Below are 21,841 nucleotides of genomic sequence, written 5' to 3' on the forward strand. Positions count from 1 at the left end.
AATGTCGTAATGTTTTGTGGCAATGACAGGGCATAGGCCTATTTGTCAATTTCTTATATTTGAGGCAATGACAGGGCATAGGCCTACACATCAATTTCTTATATTTTGAGGCAATGACAGAGCATAGACCTATACATCAAATTCTTATATTCAGAGAAAATGACAGGGCATGGGTCTTCAAGTCAATTTCTTATTGCAAATAGTTTTCTACCCGTATCTGTTCGAAATACAGTAGCTTTTCATTAATATAGTAGTTTCAACTCCACGATATATAATGTATATGCATAAAGTGGAATATATACGTATAAGCAAGTGCAAATATATACATGCATGGATGGCCATAGTAATTGTAACGCCACTTATTCACAGTGAATAAAAGTAAAACTTGTGGGCACGTATTCACAGTGAATAAAAGTAAAACTTGTGGGCACGTAGCCAATGACACAGAGATCAATCACAGGACTGTCTCAGTCTTACGCACAACTATCAAACTGCTCTCAGTGAACTATATTGAAAATATATTTACAAAAGGGACAACAAATTATATTACTGTGATGAGTAAACATAGCATTTCTATGAAAAGGAAGGCTATAGCAGGAATGCATCATAAGATACTTAACAAAATAAGAAAAAATAAATGATAGCTGAACAAGTTATGTAGAGATAATCCAAGCCAGTCTGCGAGTAGCCCATGAATCACATGATTTTGGGGGCCATTCTCGGACAAAAGTCAGTAAATTTTTTTCTCTCTCCATTGTTAGAATATTCTAGCGTACACTATATCCATAAAGATCCCGATTACTTTTAATTAAAACAAATACTAAATTTCAGTTATCAAGAGTAGGCAAATAATTCTTTACACCAGTATTTTATGAATAGGTCTATGTTTATTCTGCAATGTTAGGTTACTATATGAAAAATTTTTGAAGACGCTACAAACACTATAACAGCAACAACAAAAACAAGAGCAACCAACAATAAACACAATAATACAGCTGAATATAAGATAGGCCTATAATCCAAATGTCATAAGCTGCACAAACCGACAAGATGTCCTACATTACAGGTCTACGTCATTTTTTGTGATCCTGTTATTTTGAAAGGAGATAATGTAATTAAGAAAATTATCAGCAAATTATGTCCAATATGACTCGTATGGCCTATCATATTGTAACTTTTAAGTTAAACATGGACATTTTCTGGTTTTGTAGAGTGCAGTCATTTCGTGTCATCCCTCCGAATGTGTAAAGTTACGATTGCAATGAAATTGAAATCAATTTTATGACTTTAATATAGCAAAATTTCCTTAAGTCAATATGAAATACCAGTCTGCGAAGTTCTGAGAAAATTTTTGTGTTTAAGTTTAGAATGAACACGCTTAACAATATCAGACGGTAATTATCAGTGTCCAGTGATTCTAGTGAGCCGATACGAACGCAGACATCCCTGTGTCACATCCGTATTCAGGTGAACCTCTTTTACAAAATAACACTGCAGCATTGTGGAACACTCCTTACTTCATCTATATTTTCCTGTTTTTTTTTAACCATTTTTAGAGGGATGTGTACAGGCAGTCCCCGGTTAACGGCAGGCTCGGTTAATGACGATCCGGTTTTATGGCGCTTGTCTAGCACCGATTTCTGCTTATCGGTGCCGATAATTGGGTATTGGCACCAATACATACTTAAGAGAGCACTGATAACCGAAAATTGGCACTTTTCGGCGCCGATAAGCCCGAAAATCGCTGAAAAGGCCCGGAAATCACCGATTTTCAGTTAACATCACACCCCAAGAACAGAATCCCCGTCAATAACCGAGGACTGCCTGTATTATGATTTTATTTCATGGAATAATATAACGTTCCCTTTTGATAATCAGCAGAACGTATTTTAGTTCGGTAAAACAGCCACTGCAAAATTAATGAAGATGAAAAGAACCACAGATTAACCAACTTTTCGAAACCATTGCCAACCAATCGGTTTCAAGGAATGGTCATGAGGTAATCAGTAGGCGGGGCTTAACGGCAAAGCACGGTGAACTTTACTATAGTAATACATATTGTTATTAGTTTCAGCCTAAAAATCCACATTCTACCATAGTATTAGCTACTTAATTGTTTCATAATTTCATTCCAGGAATGCAAAGTTGATGATGTTGTCAGCAAGCGAGTCTACAAGCGCCAAGATTAGTGTCTGAAACCATGATTTTCAGTTTTTTTATTGCAAGAATTGTTAAAATTCATTGCTAACTTACAAATGATGGTTTATGTTAAGTGAGAGGTGTCAAGGCCATTAAAACTAGTACATCCACTATGTCAACAGTTCATGTGTTTTTGTTTGAAAAGAATTAATTTACTTTGTCACTATATTCCTAGTTAACTATTTTATATGAGTTGACTATTAGGTCAAGGACTGTAGTCAAATATTGATGGCGTGGCCTGAAGAGGGTTATAAAATATCTGTATTTTGTAATCTTTCTATTAAATATCAGTTATAAAAGTTTTTGTCTTGCCGTTTAAAGGATATGGTCACAACTAACCCCAGGGATTTGCAGAAGCACAGGTACAAAGTTTGTTGTACTTGATAAATTGGCATGAAGTTGTGAAAAGAATGGCAGTAGGCTTCCACATGGAGATTGTCTTAGAGACTTTACAAGTTCTGCCAAATTTTGTTGCTACTTTTAACTATGTTAAGGGAAAAGTATATGATTTCTCAACCTGGTCCTGGGTAGAGAACCTCAAAAGCATCCAGAGCCAAGGTACTGGATTGAAACCATCATCTGAACTACATTCTACTCTGAATAATCCAAAATGAAATATAAATGGTGGCCTTGACCAAGGCATATTACCTTATACTAAACAGTTCAACACATTCAAAATTTTCATATACCATAATCCATGCCCCATTACACATTTGATCAGTTAGCAGAAATAAATGACCATGAAGGAAAAATTCTGAAGATCAAAAGTGGAATATGGCAGGTCTAGTGTTGCCACTAACTACTCAAAGTAAGTAGGAATGGTTACTCTTAAGATGAGCCCTAAAACAATCCTAAATTTTTTAATATGTAAAGATAACTTGACAATCCATGTCATAATTTCATTCTGAAAGAATTATCTAGAGTGCTAACTGCAAAAGCTTAGCAATCTCCAGCCATCTGACTGCTCTTCTGCTTTTTCCTCTCTCTAAGGTGCAGTTTTTAAGGCGTCACACTTCAGTTTTCTGTAAAAGAAAACTATTGGAATGGCTATTTTTCTCTGTCCGCACTCAGATCTTAACTGCTGAGGACAGAAGGCTGCAAATTGGTTTGCTGATCAGCCACCCTCCAATCATCAAACAAACTGCAGCCCTCTAGCCTCAGTAATTAATTTATTTTATTAGGTTACAGTTGCCATGATTGATAGCAGTGCCAACACCACATGCCACTGCCAGGCCGTGGCTGAAAATTTCATACAGCATTATACGCAGTACAGAAAACTGAATTGTGCTGAATCAACTTCAGCACATTTTTTTTACTTGTATTTTTAGTGTTTTGGAGGTTCAGTGACGAAAATTAGACTACCTGAAATTTTAATTGGTTTTGAAAAGTTACTTGGTTTTGAAAAGTTCTGACAACACTTGATAGTGAAACAATGGTAGCAGCTAATTCTGATGTGAAGCCATTGTGAGACATTACCTTCGAAATAAAAGATACCAAATATGCAAGACAGGAAATACTGCAATATAGAAATTGATTTCTTACAAAATAAATGTTGAACTATAAAAACAAAGTGCCCCACACACTATTTTAGTTATAGAAGAAAAAACAGTTCTCTTTCTTTAAAACTCAAGATGATTACCAGAACACTACAATTCTGATACAAAAAATGAAGAGAATAAGTAGATAACCTTTTCTTAAATATCCAAACATTGAGCACCACTTCCACTCAACATTAGTAACCAACTATGCTACCTCAAATAACTCATTAATAACTCATTAGGCAAACATAAAAGAGGGGAATTCCTGGCCAAACAAGTTATTGTAAACATACTAGAAGAGGGAATTCCAGGCCAAACAACAATTTACAGTTATGAAGTTTAGGCTGTGAAGCCAAGAAATGTAGCAGTTTTAGTTATTCAGTGCTTATGACTGAAAATGAAGATGGATAGATTGCACAAGGTCCAAGATATTTAGATGAAAAATTTAGTACATAGATCCCAAACAGTTAAAAGGTGTTGGACAGCAAGATTTTGAAGAAAGGAAGTGGCAATGGAAATAAAGTAAAAGGGTTAACGTGGATGCAGCAAGATGTCAGAGATGCTGCAAACACCTTCAGCCCATCGATGCACTGTAGGCATTACTGTACTTGTTCTTTGCAATGTTCCTACAAACCCTTCCATTTCTTACGCTGTCCCTCCATTTATATTTTCTTCCATCTTACTTCCACATTCTCCCAAGTGTTTCATAGAAGTGCAACTGTGAGGTTTTCCTCTTACAAGATTATAACCACCTTGACACTCACAATTTCCCTTTCAGCGTTAACTTCATAGGATCTGGGCTTCGGCCTAAATTTCATATTCCCTTACCAACACCCTTCAGTGATGCCTACAATGCACTACATGAGGTGGTTAACCCCAGAACCCTGTATATCAAAGTTTTATGTGATTATATTTGGCTAACACTTAAAAGTAAGCTAACCTATTCAGTAGCTGGCTGCTCAAGTAAAATGAGGAATTTATTTATTATAGTCTATGTAATGAAATTCCTGACGAATAATTCTGTGAACCTGCAATCTTCAAGAAAATTATACATGTTCAATTATTACTCACACCACAAAGTTACTACTGTAGGTTATAAATACACAAGCCTACATGAAAGAGTAATTCATATCAATAATAAATCAACCATGTTAAAATGCTAAGTAGGAATCTCGTGCCCAGCGTTATTTCTCAAAGCATTTACGTGGTTTTGTAATAACCACTTAGGACAGCGTTAAAGGTAAGCATAAAACACCTACAAATAAATATAAATGACCCTTATAATAAAAAATGCTTTCCTTCCAGAAAGACATAAAACTGCCCTTTTCTTTCATATGATAAAAACAAACGAAAAATTTAAAGTACCTCTGAATCAATCCTTTTAAGGAGCAGTACATAAATGATTCTATCCTCTTGAGGACAATACCTTTAGTTGATTATTCAAAATGAGTCTTCAAAGTTTCAAGGAACACAACTTGAAATATATTTCCATATACAGTAATTCCTTTAATGCAAATACTCACTAGGCTCAAAATCAAGCCCTAGTCCACAATACCATTACACAACAAAAAGGCCATGTGTAGAATTCAAAAAAATCCCCTGACTAGAAACACAAAATATATCTATCATCTTTAAGTACTGAAAATAAATGCTGCCTCAACACGAGGCTCAATACAGTACAAACACAAGCAAAAACAATATCAACAGCTGAAAAGAAGTCCCAGGTAAAATGGTTGTTTTAGCTATTGCAAAACTTTAATACACATATGGAAATTCTTTTCCAGTCAAATAATTTTTGACCAACTGCAATCCCTATGATCACACTTAGCACCAAATGAGATCAAGTACCAACAACCACTCTTCAACTGTAAACATAATTACCAGATGTAAATTCTGATTGTCTTAATTAAACAAATGATACATTCTACTAAAACTAAGGTTCAATTGGAACTAGGAACCTTCATCATCAGAAGATGCATCAATGAAATACACTGCCTAACATCAATTAAGTGTTTGTCAACTTTAATTTATACCTTACTGAAAGCTACTACCTGTATCTATTGCAAGGTGACCTGGAAGCCTTAGAATAAAGCACCAAGTTATGTGATGAGAATAAGATCAAATAGAGAATACAATAACACCCCACAGTTGTTAATTATGCTACTATATATATATATATATACTAGCCAGGTATTCCAGAAAATAACAATAGACAAAATGTTTTACAAAGGCTTATCACAATTACAATCAAGGAATTAGCAACATCATATGGAGTACAAAATTCCTGAGTAATATAAGTTCATCACAACAAAGTCTTTGAGAAGATGTTCTACAACTAACAAGATTCAGTATTTTGTACTAAAATAGATCCTTAAACTATACAAATAGTCTTCTACAAGGCAAAATTTAAGCATTAGCCAAACTATAATTTGAATGCATTTTTCCCTTTTTATGTCCAGAATAATGGTAATGAGCCTTAGACAGCTGGCTTATTAAAACTAAGACAAAACTGACGAATCAGAACTTGAGAGTCAGAGGTGACAAACACGAAAATGGAGAAAAGTAAAGATGTAAGCAGCATTAAAGCTACACTGACATATGCTCCTTATCTGTAAGGAAAAATATTCAACAGGTTGAAAAAACTGAGCCACAGGCTCCAAGAAACTCTGTTATCAATAACTTTTTCACAAATCATCTGTATTAATGATACAACACTTACCCTGACCTTATGCCTTTCCAAGTGAGATGCTGGAAGTATGCTGCTTTACAATCATGGGTTAATATCTGAAGACTTTGCATTTCATGAAAATACTTAATTTAGCAGAATAAACTTGTACTGTTTTATATGTATACAAATTTACCTAGACCTAAGTATAAATATATAAAAATAAATCTCAATGACAAACAGATAACTTGTATAAATCTGAAAGCTAAACACTGGAATAGATATACTAGAGACAAAAATGAATGTGTGTATTTCAGTGTCCATTTCCCTACGGAGAAGAAGGGACAAAACCTTACTGGAAAGCCTGTTTATATTGAATTTACTACAAGTGTCCTGCTAAGCTTTAAACAGAAACAGGAAATTCTTGAAATTCATTTCTTATTTTGAACATTTAAGTCAATGCCTTAAATAGTTTTCTGCTCCTGTTTGAAGTCTGTCGACATTACAAAATACAAGTGCAAGATTGTCTAAGGCAATGGCTTGTTCTGTATGAACTCACTAAAACAAGTTACACCAATTCTTTCAATTTTTCATTATATTTTACTTAGGTATATTTTAGGAATTTACCTACTTTCAAGCTAGATGTTAACTTAAAGTTTTTGGACTGAACCTAAAAATTAAAGATGTGCTCTTATGAAGTAGCTCACACAAACATACTAACTTGATAAACAATTGCATATTACAGCTTGCACTTGTTCATAAACTTTTTGGACACAACTTTTTTCATGTTATTCAAGGTCCCACCAAAGAAAATGGATGCTCAAATGGATATTACCAATTTAATTCATCCAGACTAAATAAATCCCTCAAGTCTTCATAAAATATCAAATACCAGAACAGCAAATGTACAGTACAATATTTTGTATTGTTCAACTTTTAAGTATTTAAACATTTCTATTATATTTCAGTATGTTTACATGGCTACCCATACAAGCAAATACAAACAAATTTCTGCTACACAACAGACACTCAACATAACACACTGATAATCCTTAATACTTAAACAAGAGAAAAATGAAAACTTAACTGTAAGGAAAGCCCTTTTCTTTCAAGTGTTTGTACTAAACAGTACAGGAACAATTATAAAAATCACAACTACTACAACCTAAATACAATTAATTTGATTCAGTAGACATACTTTGGTACCACAGTTTTCTTAGAGATAAGTACTGAGGAAGTAGGAAGTAGATCCTTGAGAGCTTGATCACATAATACAGCTTAACTACAAGCCTTAAAAAGTCTGTTTTTCAAAGGCATTTGAGATCATAATCACAGATTCATTTGTTACTCATTTGTAGTCTGAGTTACAGGAGATCCTTGCAGACTTGAACAGTTACTGCTATAGGCAGAGTCAGACGAACTACACTCACTGCCCTTCTCCTCCTTTTCATATATTCTGAAAAGTAAAGACAGCAATTATCATTCAAAAACGTATTTGCAGATGAAAATATATCAAATATGGGGACTGATAGTAAAGCAAAGGATGCTGCAAGATGTGATTTCTTAACTAATAAGGTGCCACATTTGGATATGCATCCAGTTATCAGACAATACATTCGTATGGAATGGCAGCAGAGATGGACTAATACCATTTTATACACAAATAGGAAGTACAGAAATATTAGAAAAAGTATCGATTTTTGGAGTTCGGGTTTTAATTGTAACAGAAGATTTGAGATCATCCTAACACGGCTTGCGATTGGCCATACCTGCTTCACTTATAGCTATATTTTAGAGGGAGCCAGTGCCCCAGTTTGTGCTCACTGTGGTGGTCAGCTATCTGGTGAACACATGCTGGTGCATTGTCCTAAATTTAACGGCCTTAGGACAAAGTACTTACTAACTGGGAAGACTTTTTTAGAAATTTTAAGTTATGACATTGAGATAGATAACCTTATGGGTTATCTGAAAGAATCTGGTTATTTTAACCCTTAAACGCCGACTGGACATATCATACGTCGACTAAAATTGTCTGTTGGGTGACGAGTGGACGTACCGTACGTCGACTACAAAAAATTTCAACCTTCGGTCAACTTTGACTCGACTGAAATGGTACAAAAACGCAATTGTAAGCTAAAACTCTTACATTCTAGTAATATTCAATCATTTACCTTAATTTTGCAACAAATTGGAAGTCTCTAGCGCAATATTTCGATTTATGGTGAATTTTTGAAAAAAACTTTTTCCTTACGTCCTCGCGGTAACTCGGCCGAAAATTTCAGAAATTCTTTGGTCATTTTGTCGTAATGTTTGCACTGGTTTAAATTAGTCGTTACATAAAGTTTTATATATGGAAATGTGCGCAATTTCATGCAGAATGCAACAGAAAATAACTCATGTTAGCTTCTATCAGTTTTAAAATATTTCCATATAAATCACGGTAAGTGCCAAAATTTCAACCTTCAGTCAACTTTAACTCGACCGAAATGGTCGAAAAATGCAATTGTAAGCTAAAACTCTTACATTCTAGTAATATTCAGTCATGTACCTTCATTTTGCAACAAATTGGAAGTCTCTAGCACAATATTTCGATTTATGGTGAATTTTTAAAAAACTTTTCCCTTACGTCCGCTCGAGGTAACTCTGCCGAATGTCTCGGAAATTCTTTCGTCACCTTGTCGTAATGTTTGCACCGGTTTATATTAGTCGTTACATTCAGTAAAGTTTTATATATGGAAATGTGCGCAATTTCATGTAGAATACAACAGAAAATAAATCATGGTTGTAGCTTTTATCAGTTTTGAAATATTTCCATATAAATCAATGTAAGTGTTAAAATTTCACCTTCGGTCAACTTTAACTCGACCGAAATGGTTGAAAAACGCAATTGCAAGCTAAAACTCTTACATTCTAGTAATATTCAATCATGTACATTCATTTTGCAACAAACTGGAAGTCTCTAGCACAATATTTCGATTTATGGTGAATTTTTGAAAAAAAAAAAAACTTTTTCCTTACGTCCGCGCGCGGTAACTATGCCGAACATCTCGGAAATTCTTTTGTCACTTTGTCGTAATGTTTGCACTGTTTTATATTAGTCGTTACACAAAGTTTTATATATGAAAATGTGCACAATTTCATGTAGAATACAACAGAAAATAACTCATGGTTGTATCTTTTATCAGTTTTGAAAAATTTTCATATAAATCATGATAAGTGCCAAAATTTCAACCTTCAGTCAACTTTAACTCGACCGAAATGATTGAAAACGCAATTGTAAATAAAACTCTTACATTCTAGTAATATTCAATCATGTACCTTCATTTTGCAACAAACTGGAAGTCTCTAGCACAATATTTCGATTTATGGTGAATTTTTAAAAACTTTTTCCTTACGTTCGTGCGGTAACTCTGCCGAACAACTAGAAATTAGTCGCACCATTTAATATTAATCGTTACATAAAGTTTTATATATGAAAATGTGCAATTTCATGTAGAATACAACAAAAATAATTCATGGTTGTAGCTTTTATCAGTTTTGAAATATTTTCATATAAATCACGATAAATAGAACAAATTCTACTTTCGGTCAACTTTAACTCAACTGAAATGGTCGAAAACTGCAATTGTAAGCTAAAACTCTTACATTCTAGTAATATTCAATCAATTACCTTCATTTTGCAACAAACAGGAAGTCTCTAGCACAATATTTTGATTTATGGTGAATTTAAAAAAACTTTTTTACATCCACGCGTTACGAATTCATGCATCATTTTGTGATAATATTTTCTCTGTGTTGCTTTGATCGTTTTACAATTTGTTATATACCAAAATCATTGCAATTTAGTGTACAATACAAAGAAAGAAAAAAAAACTTGTTAGCTTTAACCGTTTTGCTCACAGCGCGATTTGTATACAATTATATATGAAATTTTTTTTGTGCTGTCATATATTTCAATATTTATATATGATAATGATATTTTTTTTTCATTTCTGATGGTTGCATACTAAACTTCAGGCAATGACAAAAAAAGGAGCCAAAAATGAACTCTTAATCTTAAAAACTAAGCATGCTGTGATTTTTTGAAAAAAACTTTTTTTCCGCTTCGGCGCTAACTCCCGAACGCCTCCGGCATACGACAGACACTTTTGTAAATAGAGGCTCGGCGTTAGAGGGTCAATGAGATATGATTTTAGTATATTTAATATATATTTTAGTCAAATTTATTTTATATACTAAGTATATATTTTTAATATAAAAGTTTAATATATATTTATTTTTTGTTGGTTCTATCTAATATCATTCTTAATTTTTTACATTCATACTTTAACACTGAATTTTACTGGTAAGTCATCATTCACCTATTTATTATTAATCATATCATTAATTTATATATTTCACCTTCATTACGTCGCTGAATAATCCTGATAGGTTCCGGCATTTGGTCTTCAAGCCCTAAACTTCATAATTGATCAAACAATCACTTAAAAGGCATAAACTCTCATCATAAAAATAATTTAGATTTTGCCTAAAAAGGGAAATTTGTGCACTTACAAATTCAAGCTTACAATAGCTGGTCTCAGCATTACATTTATACAAATAATGTATGAATAAACTGAGCACTTTTTTTTTTATTTCTGACTGGCTGAATAACATTTGTTGCTTGCTTAAAACCTTTGCATATCATAATCAACATGGTATTTATTTCACATCAGACAAATGGATTGAAAAGTGCACTCAAATTATTCTACAAGTCTGACATATGATAAGAAGCTCCATATCCACAATCATAATGATAAAATATACTAATAAGTTCACAATATTAAGATGTGTTATTATTATAACCAAAGTAAAGCCCACAGACTTGTGGGATGTTTGATTTTGCATTGCTGACAGTTTTCTCAAGATTACTGGTATTGATAATTGCTTTGGAGATGGAACCTGAGATGTGAAAATCAGAACAAAATAATTTTTCAATAAGTGTAAGGGCTGTACATGAAAAACTTTAAAAGTAATTTGTACTTTTCCTAGGTATACAAACCAGAGCCCTTTATATTGTCTTCAGGGCAACCTGGAAACAGCTGTTTAACTTGATAATTATGAAGTTAAATGGTGGTTATAAGGGGTTAGTAGGGAAATACCCCCTGGTCACCCACTGTCTCCAAGCACTTTTTCCTTCAGCCTCAGGCACAAAGCAGTATGGGTGAGGTGGGAATTGCAATAAAAATCTCTGGTTTGTATACCTATGAAAAATTCAAATTACAGTACTTTAAAATTTTGATATCCGTTCCTATGGAAATACAAACCATTGCCTTTCACGCAGGAGATTTACCCCTTAGGTGGGAAGTTGTATCAGTCAACCCACCCGGAAATGTCACAATCCAGGTTAGCCCCGTAGGGGAGGAGGGGGTAGTGCCGTCAGTGCACTCTAGGCATTACTTAAGGTTCTTTGCAGTGTAACGATAGCTAAGAGAATATTAATTATGAATAGCGTAAATAAGTCAGTCATGATTGGAAAGTTATTTTAATTCTCTCTCTCTCTCTCTATGAGTGTATTTTTTTGAAGTTCTCTCTCTCAGAAGGTATATAACTTTTATAATTCTCTCAAAAATTTTTATCTTGTATATTTTTTTTATGTTTGATAGATAGGAATCTTTAATAACATTCTTTTGATGAAATATTTTTTAAATACTGTTGTGTATTTGTATATATATTTTTTTTATGATTTTTAGAATACTGTTGTAATGCAGGATTCGTTTGACGCACTGTTGAATGCTATTAGACATAAACATTACAATTTAAGACCAACAACAGTTAGACACAGTTGAATTTCAGTGCCAAGTTCACGAATATCATTAACTCAAGAAAATACTAACACTATTAACACAACTAGCAATAATACTAACACTTCAATTTAGAACAATCGTGCAAGCAGCAATCAATACGCAAGCCACACGATTCTGTGGAAGAGGGGAAAGTTCAAGTCCTGACAAAAATAGGCTAGAATCATATTCTGTGAACCAGCGGCTAGCTGATGCAGACAGTCGCATATCTACAGGAAGAATAACAAATGAAAGAGCTAAAATTAACGAAGCCTTGCTTCTCCTTAGTTCAGAAAGCAGTAATGCACATAGAACTTTGAATTTAGTTAGATTCAGCAAAATAACCACATACAGAATTTAAAAGAATCTGTTTATCAATCTGGGAACCAGAAAGTCAAAGTGATGCATTATATAATATTAATAAATTCCTTACCCAGGATTATGATGGAGAATCCATAGCAAATCTTCACACAGATGTTGAAGAATTGACACACAAAGTGATAGAAGACTTAAGGAAAACAAACATCACCATAGGAAATAAGAATGATTTTGGTGATGAAGAAAATGATTTAGTTTAAGATATGTTTTGAATTACTTGTCATTTGGAACAATGTATAACGCACTCAGAGAAAAAGAAAAGAAAGCTTTTGAGAAAGTTAAAATTGATCCTAAAAGTGATAGCCTTACAGCTTTAATATCAATGAGGCAAGAAATCCAGAAGAAAGAGATAGATCTTTCTAAGGAATTTGTAGGGGTAACAGAAACACAAAATGAAAGGAAAGGCAGAAATATCCATGATTCGTATAAAAGAAATAACAAGTATAATGATAATTCCCAACAAGTAGGGAATAGACAACTTCCTTTCAAAGGAAATATGCACAAAATACTAGGAAAAAATGGAATCCAAACCAAAAAGGAAGACAGAATCAACTGAGGAATAGGTCAACCCATAAATCATAATGGTCAATATTCAGACACAAATAATTCAAAACCAGAGAATAATTCAGCTCGAGAAACTACATAAAAAATAACGTGAAAACTGCGGGTATACCAATCATTCCACTAATGAATGCAGAAAGCCTAGAATCTGTGCAGTTTGCAAAAAGATCAGGCATTTAACTAAAATCTATTGGTTCAATAATAAGGAAGCCAATAGAGAGGTTGTAGAGATAAGTAACAGTCGCTCAAATATAAATAAATCATCCAGTCAGTGACAATTAACCCCTCTACAGGGAAAAGAAAGTAAATCCCTTCAAGGTGATGAAAGAGAAAAAGGAGAAACAGTTACAATGGAAAATGAAGGTTCATCTGCATTTTCCTATTTACATAGCAAAGTAGTAGTATTTTCCATGAGAGAGGAAGAAATAAACAGAAAGGATTTGCAAAAGATTCCAATAAATGGAAAGACATGTACTGTACTCATTGATTCAGGTAGTACTATAAATATAACTGACAAAATCACTTTAACCTTTAACCAGATATTTAGGCATTGCAAAAACTCAGATTCAGGGTCAAAGCAGAGTACTAAAAGGAATGGCAGGGAAACAGATTAAAAGTCTAGGGAACGTGAACTTAGAAAAGGGATTTTGACAAAGGAAAATCTATTTCTGAGGGAGGCCCTGTGTCACCCGGTGAAATTCCTTTCTTGCACGAATTTCTAGGTATAAATATTGCTAAATATACCAGAGAAAAAGCTATCAGGAATGCTGGGGTTACTACCCCAGATCGAGCGCCTTCTTATACCAAGAAGGCGCCGGCATGGATAAGGGTGAGTGAAGAAATCACAACCACAGAACCACACTCGAAAGACATCCCAATGGCAAAATCCCTCGGAAGAGCGGAGAGCCGCATACCAGCTCCCACACTCACCCGCCCGCCAAGCGCGACCCCAGCGCCATCTGAACTCATTCCAGTCTAGCACCACCCTCAGGCTTGGCATGCCAAAGCAGGGGAAAACCAGATACTGGGAGGGTCACCAGGTGACAGAGGGCCTCCTCAGAAATAGATTTTTCCTTTGTCAAAATCCCTTTTCTGAGTTTGTCCCTGTGTCACCCGGTGAGATAGTAACGGAGAATCATGCCAAGACTGCCAAGATACAAAATAAACAAAAGGTGATCATGAACAAAAACACATGCTATGAAAAATAGATTTAATATGATATCTCAGCAAAGCAAAGAGAATCAAATCACAGGTAAGTACGGGTGGAACAAAAACACCCAACAATACAATGCCATAGACAGGTAAATATAAACTATACATAAGAGAAATACACAATATACCTTCTACAATATCAAAAATGTGAGGTACATGACGTGTAAAATAAAATAACACAAGTACCTCTAGGCTTAAATCTAAAAACACAGCATAACAAAACACAATCACCAAGACAAACAATAATAATGGCAATACTAGTATCAATTATGAGGAGCAAGGCAGTGAGGCATGATTGATCCAGGAGAACAGGCAGGGAAATAAATGAGGCAGGCGGGCGGGGGGAAAGGATAAGGGTTAAGGATAATTAAGGTGGGGGGATGACACTCCCCACAGCCACTGTAGAGAATTTCAGAGCTTCGAGAGATTTTAGATAGTGGCATTTAAACACTAGAGGTGATTTCCATCCCGTATACTTGGTAAGTTCAGCAAAATCCATATTATGGAAATAATTAGTAGAGGTAGCTACCGCACGGATATCATGAACCTTAGGAACTGAATCCGGGTTGGCCTGTTTAATGAAATACAGAATTTGCTGTCTTATAGCATTCAAAGAAAGAGTTCCACCTTTTCCCTGATAAAGAGAGGACCCGACATACACTGAGGAGTTCTTTGTAAGTAAGCCTTTAAGGTAAAGACTGGGCATAAGGACTGGTCCTGTGGAAGAGGCACCACCTTCCAGGGGGACCACCTGTCCTGAGGGTCTTCATTTTTCGCTAGGAACCTATGATCAGGGGAAAGGAGAACTTCTCCTGACGGGAGGAAATCAATGTGATCATCACCTCTAGAGAGAGCAGATAGCTCTGAGATTCTGGCACCTGAAGCTAAGCTAATCAGAAACAAGGTCTTCCTTAACAGATCCAGATAAGAGCATTGTGAGTTATCAATATCAGAGGCTAATTTTAGAACATCATTCAGGAACCAGGTAAAAGAATGTGGGCGTGTTACCGGCCTCAAACGGGCGCATGCTCTAGGGATGGAGGAAAAGTATGAATATGTAAGGTCAATCTTAAAACCATACAAAAATACCTTCTTCAAGGCTGATTTAGCTGTAGTAATAGTGGCCGGAGCTAGGCCTTTTTCAAACAATGATCTAAAGAAGGTAACCGCTAGGTTAGTAGTCATAGTCTGAGCTTCAGATGCCTTCAAAAAAGATGCTAATTTTTTGACTGCTGAATCATATTGCCTGAGAGTAGAATCTCTCTTATCGGATTCTAGAAACAGTGTGTTAACGGGGTCAATGTTTGCTCCCTTTTTAGCAGCAAATTTTATAAAGTCCATAAAACCAGGGCATTCTGAATTTTTAAGGAAGCTGACACAGTCTTGGTTTGTACTACTTGGGTCAGTCTGGGTTTGGGTATTTATGATGACACCACAACTTGAGCTCCAGAAGCAGAGGGAACCAGTTGCTCTTCGGCCAATAGGGGCTACCAGGGCTAGTTGGCCCTTGAATGACCTGAGTTTGTGCAGTACTTTCAACAACATGTTTATTGGGGAAACAAGTAGATCCTCTCCCAATTGTTCCAATCTATGGTCATTAAGCGTCCGTGGCGTAGGCATGGGGGTCCAGATTGGGAGCCACATAACAGGGAAGCTTGTGATTGCTCTCCGTGGCGAACAGATCCACTTGGAGTCCTGGAACCCGGCGGCAGATCCAATTGAACACCCGTCCAGAGACCACTCCGTCTCCAACGGAGTAGTTCTGGACAGAGAATCCGCCACCACGCCCGCACCCCCGCTAGGTGGGTGGCTGACAGATGCCAGCCGTGCTTGCTTGCCAGGAGAAGATAGCTAACATCACCTGATTTACGCGACTCGATTTGGAGCCACCCCTGTTTATGCAATGAACCACCACGGCGCTGTCTAACACCAGCCTGATGTGAATCTGGCTGGCGGGGTAAAGTTTCTTCAGAGTTAGAAACACTGCCATAGCTTCCAAGGTGTTTATATGGAACTGTCGAAACATTATAGACCACGTCCCTTGTACTTTTTGTTTTGGTGAGTCCCTCCCCAGCCGCTTAATGAAGCGTCTGTGTGGATTACCAGAGCTGGGGGGGGGGGAATTGAAGGGGGACAGACTTCGAAAGGCCTTTGACTGTGGACCATGGTCGAAGCCTTGTCTTCAAGATTTGCGGGATTGAAGAGACTCTGTCTCTGAGCCTGACATTGGCTCATCTCCGCCACACTCTGTTTATGTCTTTTAGTCTTGCTTTCAAGAGCAGGTCTGTCACTGAAGCAAACTGAAGAGAGCCGAGAATCCTCTCTTGAGACCGGCGGGATGCTGCTTTGCCCTTCAGAAATTTTCTGGAAGCGGCTATCTCCCTCCGCTTGGCCGGCGGGAGGGATAGCCTGTACGAGGTTAGGTCCCACTGGAGACCCAGCCACTGAAACTGAGACTCCGGAGTCAGGCGGGACTTCTCCCTGTTCAACTGAAAACCTAATGACTCCAGGAACTCCATCACTATGGCTGTAGCCTTCCGGCACTCCTGTACGGTTGGGGCCCAGATTATCCAATCGTCCAGGTAAGCTGCTAGGGAGATCCCCCGGGACCGTAGCTGCTGAACAACTGTTTCCGCCAGCTTCGTGGAATATCCTGGGGCTATATTGAGCCCGAAAGGCATGACCCTGAAGGAGTAGGCCTGTTTCCTAGTCTGAAACCCAGGAAGGGAGAGAAGTTCCAGCGCAACCGGGACGTGATAATAAGCGTCTGAAAGATCGATAGAGGTGGTGACGGCTCCACGCGGCAGTAGAGTCCGTGACTTGAGCAACTGTAAGCATGCGAAATTTGTCGCATTGTATGTAGAGATTTAGACGCGACAGATCTAGAATCACTCTTTGCTGGCCGGAATCTTTCTTGGGGACAGTGAACAGCCTGCCTTGAAATTTGAGGTGCCTCACTTTCTTTATTGCTCTCTTGTTGAGAAGCTCCGTCCACAAAGTCCTGTAGGGCTTTGGAGGAGGGCTGATAAAACCTGGTCAGGGGAGGAGGGTCCCTGATCCAGCTCCAACCCAGGCCTTTGGACACAATGCTGTGTGCCCAAGGACTGAAGGACCACTGGTCTCTGAACCAGTATAGGCGTCCACCTACCTGACTGGTCTCAGTGGGAGGAAGCAGGTTTGTTTCCTCTACCGCGCCACTTTTCCCCGGGAGACGGATCCAGCCCTGCCTCTGTAGGGGGCTCGACCTCTACCCCGCCTTGCGCTCCTATTAAGGCCGTGAAAGACCCCACGGCCTTCATAGGTAGGGTTGTACGCCGGCGAGGAGACGTACGTAGGCGCAGCAAGGGATTGGGCTGGTAGAACCAGCACATACTGTTGGGGTTGAGCCTTGGAGGTGGACGGTTGGCTCACCGTCGAGACCGGAACTGCCTGAACAACCGTCTGGTGTTGTGGTCTCCTGTGCTTTCTATAACGTTTCCCAGGCCTATTCTGGGAACCGCTAGACTCAGGGGTCTTCTGCTTAAAGGCGGAGATACCCCACCGGGAGCGCAGACTCTGGTTAGCCCTGGTTGCTTCGCCCAGGACACTGGAGACTTCATCTTCTGGGAAAAGATTGTCTCCCCAGAAAGAACTCTTCATGAGTCTGTTAGGCTCATGACGAACGGTGGCTTCAGCAAAGATGAACTTACGGCAGTTCATCTTTGCCACCATGAAGTCGTACAGGTCCGACTGGAACCCTGCTAACAGGGATTTAGTCAGAACCTGAAACAATGGCTCCTCTGCAAAGGAGATGGCGGTCGCTTCTGACAGGTACAGCGAGTTCAAAGACCGGCTCAACCGACACCGCACCTCGAACTCAGCCTTCAGGAGAGCTTCCGGAAGCTTAGGAAGCTGCTCGCTGAACTGGTTTGATCGCGCAATCTACGCCCAATTTACTGACAGTAAATGTGGACGGAGCGTCTTTTCCAGAACTCGTCACCCCTGGGAAGATCAGAGACGCAGGATCTGATTCCCGGCTGAGGCAAGGGTTTGCCATCCAAGCAAGCCTGAGCGGTTGCGATAGCAACCTTGTTCAGGCAGGGAGTGGGCAGCTTATCCCCGAGAGAAAACATAGTGAAGTTGCCCTTGCAGGGGGTCAACTTCGTGTTCTCCGCCCGCCACTCGGAAAAGGTGCGCAAGAGAGCAGATTGCGCCTGATCCCTAGGGAAGATCACTGTCCCTTTAGGGACCTTGTCTGAGCGTACCCAGGCTTCCTCCGTCAGCCTAACGAAGCCTGGGTAGGGGGCAAGAGATCAGCCGGGAAGAACTCCAGTTCCTCTAGACGCCTGGTACCTAGACCTTCAATGGTCAAAACGTCTTCATGGGTTCCAAAACGCCATGGGTTCCCTCATCAAAAGGAGGGAGAGTAGCAGTGTCAGGGATCTGATAGTGTGGTCCGGCCCCACCGGAGCATGCCATATCAGCAAGAAGAGTCTCCTGACTCTGAAGCCTCTCTGCCAACTTAGAAAGTTTGGCCTCTACCTCCGTAGAGAACCTCTCTAACAACATCCCAGCAAACGCCTCAGGGTCAAAGGCAGGCTGGCGAGGAGGGCTGGGCCTGGCCACCCTCTTACTCGCTCCTTTGCCCGAGGTACCTGGTTTGCTCCCGGAGGCCACAGGTTCAGCAACCTTTGGCTTCGACGGGGGAAAAGGGGATGCCTTGCGGGAAGACGAGGAATTGAAGCCCTTTGCCTTCCACGACTTCTCCAACTTGGGGACAGTAGACTGAGCCCCGTCCCTCAAGATAGAAGATTTAGCGAAGCCCTGAAAAGAAGATACAGAGGATGAAGGGGAATCAAAAAGGGTACCCGCCCCCACTGCCTCACTTACCTCTATACCTACCTCCTGGTCCTGCTCGGTATTCATGGGCTCCAGGTCCAAATCCAGAGCGGCGACGTCCTCCGAAACCTCCGCGTAAAGGGGGTCCTCTTGTTGGCTGGGTCACGACCCGGATCTGCTCGATGATGGGTGCGGCCACAGCTGGTACGGCCGCAGCGATCCGGGCGCCGGGGTAGAGCAAGTCCCTCAGCTTCCCGTCGAGGATGTAGGGCTTCCCCAACGCAACGTTCCTCCCGAACCCAGCCACCCAGGCGCGGAGACTCTAGGGCCCCCTTCTTGGAGGACTCGTCGACCTGAAAGGGAGCAGGGAATCAAGGAAGGGCTAATATACTGTAAAATATATAAGCGCTAGAACACAAGATATGACAACATAGCAAACTGTAACTAACGTGAAGAACGAAAGTAAGCAGCTCATCAACTCGTCCTGGATGCATCCACAGACCGCGAAGCAGACCTCACAGCCGTCCGGATGCCAGATGATCAGGTCATCAAGCCAGACCGCACAGCCAGCGTGGGTCCAACACACCACATGCCCGTAGGGTTGGTGGAGGGTGGCGGTACATCCGGGCTCCTCACAACGAACAGTCTGTAAGTGTGAACAGTATATGAACCTACCACTCTAAGAAACTTAAACTAAGCAGGCACAGGTATTTTCAAACTGTACTACCGGAGCACTCCGGCAGAATGAAAAACCCAGTCAGAGACGGGCCTACCAGAAAAAGTAACTTAAATTTAAGGTAAGCAAGAAGCCCCTCAACTGCCGGAATACTCCGGCGGAACGAGAGAGCCGAGTCAACAGGATCCTTACCACAAGGGATGCCAGGAATAAAACGGCAGCACGGCGGGATGAGCCGCCGGGAACAAAATAAATGCATATATATAAAAATACAGAGGATGGTAACATAATCGGTTAACAATGACAAAAATCAGCATTCTCCGGAGTCCGGCACCACCCCCTCCGGGGATCCCAAGCCTCAACCGCTAGAGAACATTAGAAGGGTGAGGCTACAAAACACCACAGCTCCACAAGGGCAGGTGTAAGCGCCAGTCAACCCAACTAGAGCATCCCGAACGCCGGAGCGAACGCGGGACAAGGCTGAGAAAAAAGTAACCCTGAGAATGTTCGAAAACCTGCTCGATCCTAGGAGAGCGGGTTAACGAGACACTGAGCCAAGAAAAATGCCATCTGGGACCAGCCCTGGGAGGGAGCGAATTCCTCCACCAGGGAAGATCCAACAACTCGGGGTGGTTGTCGGACACCGACGTCACCCGCGTGAGAAGATGACAAAGAGCTGGACCCAGGGTAGACCAGGGTAGGAAGGGGAGGGGGGGGGTTGGTGGGGTAAGGAAGGGAGTAGGCCAGAGCAGAGGAAAACAGGAGACTGGGGAAGATGCCTTCACCTGCTCAACTGTAAACACAACCACGCTAGGTAAATAATACCAGCTTGGAGAGATCGTGGCCTACCCCGAAGGAAAGGGAAAGGAATAGCGACCTAAGGCCTCTATGCTCTCACCCCACACATAGATGTAGCCTATGAAATAAAAAGGGGAGAAGGAAAGGGAGGGATGAGGAAACAACAGGGAGAGAAATTCCCGTGCCGAAAACCAACCAGAGCCGAAAGAAAGAGAATGCTATAAAAGCATGGAGGAGACACACCCACAGAAAAACCTCTACCCCCTCCGTAAAGAAGGGGGAGGACAATGGGGTCTCACTCCACAACCCACAACGGTCAGTGGATGGAACAACAGAAACTCCCTCTACCTGCTGATCCCCTCCGCTCGCCTAACCTAACCCAGGGTGAAAGGGAGAGCAGGAGGCCAAAAGGCACAAAATAAAAGCCTAACATACACTAGGCAGGATATAGGGAAACCCCACACAAGGGAAGTTAACCAGAATAATAATAAATCACCATCATATATACATTAAACAATAAAATAATCTTGTGCTTGTGCTAGGCGCATAGCCTAACCAAGAGAAGCGACAGGAAGTAAACAGTAAAACTGTACCTGACGCCCCACGGTAACAATTAATAATTCTAAGCAGCTGAAAACATGACGTCAAGCACAAGCAAAATAATAATTATAATAATATAAAGCTATAACTGTCCAAGGGAAACATCCTGGGAGTTACCTAAGCGGGAAGATGACGGGAACCCAAATGTAGGAACCCAATGATGCGGTTCAACAAAATTATCGTTAAAAACACCGAAAAACCCAGCCTAGGAAACGCCACCAGGATGAATCCTAGGGGAAATAACGATAAGCAATGTAATCGACAAAGAGAAGCCCAAACAGAACAAGCTGGACGGGTGTACCTCGCGGTCGACATGGCTGACTAGGGGACGCCGTAGCGTCAAAACAGAACCACGTATAAATAATAAATACGGGCTGAAACAGCCAAACTTATCATAAAAACCCCACAATAAGATGGTACTTAACTTGGATACAGTAAAGCTGCTCGACGACATGCTGGGAAAGGCGAAAAATTAGCCAAAATGCACAAGCACCAAAAATTTAAGCAACAACAATCACGTGCTAGAAATTGAATGAGTTCAGATGGCGCTGGGGTCGCCACTTGGCGGGCGGGT

The 21,841-nt window shown here is 39.6% G+C and overlaps 2 protein-coding genes across 6 annotated transcripts in view; one reads left to right on the top strand and one right to left on the bottom strand.

Moving 5' to 3' along the window:
* Nucleotides 1-2,498, top strand: part of fabp (fatty acid binding protein) — a 33,523-nt gene extending 31,025 nt beyond the window's left edge. Inside the window, exon 4 of the mRNA XM_067118369.1 lies at nt 2,136-2,498. Within this exon, the coding sequence (XP_066974470.1) occupies nt 2,136-2,189 (54 nt within the window). The 3' untranslated portion in view covers nt 2,190-2,498. The remainder of the gene's footprint in view (nt 1-2,135) is intronic.
* A 2,732-nt stretch (nt 2,499-5,230) lies between these two features.
* Nucleotides 5,231-21,841, bottom strand: part of CycJ (Cyclin J) — a 196,926-nt gene continuing 180,315 nt past the window's right edge. For 4 of the 5 annotated variants that reach the window (XM_067118365.1, XM_067118363.1, XM_067118367.1 and 1 more), the window contains one exon: nt 5,231-7,858. In XM_067118365.1, the coding sequence (XP_066974466.1) occupies nt 7,747-7,858 (112 nt within the window). In that variant the 3' untranslated portion in view covers nt 5,231-7,746. The remainder of the gene's footprint in view (nt 7,859-21,841) is intronic. The other variant, XM_067118368.1, reaches the window with a different exon arrangement.

This window comes from Macrobrachium rosenbergii, chromosome 16 (assembly GCF_040412425.1).
Source record: "Macrobrachium rosenbergii isolate ZJJX-2024 chromosome 16, ASM4041242v1, whole genome shotgun sequence".
Classification (NCBI taxonomy): domain Eukaryota; kingdom Metazoa; phylum Arthropoda; class Malacostraca; order Decapoda; family Palaemonidae; genus Macrobrachium; species Macrobrachium rosenbergii.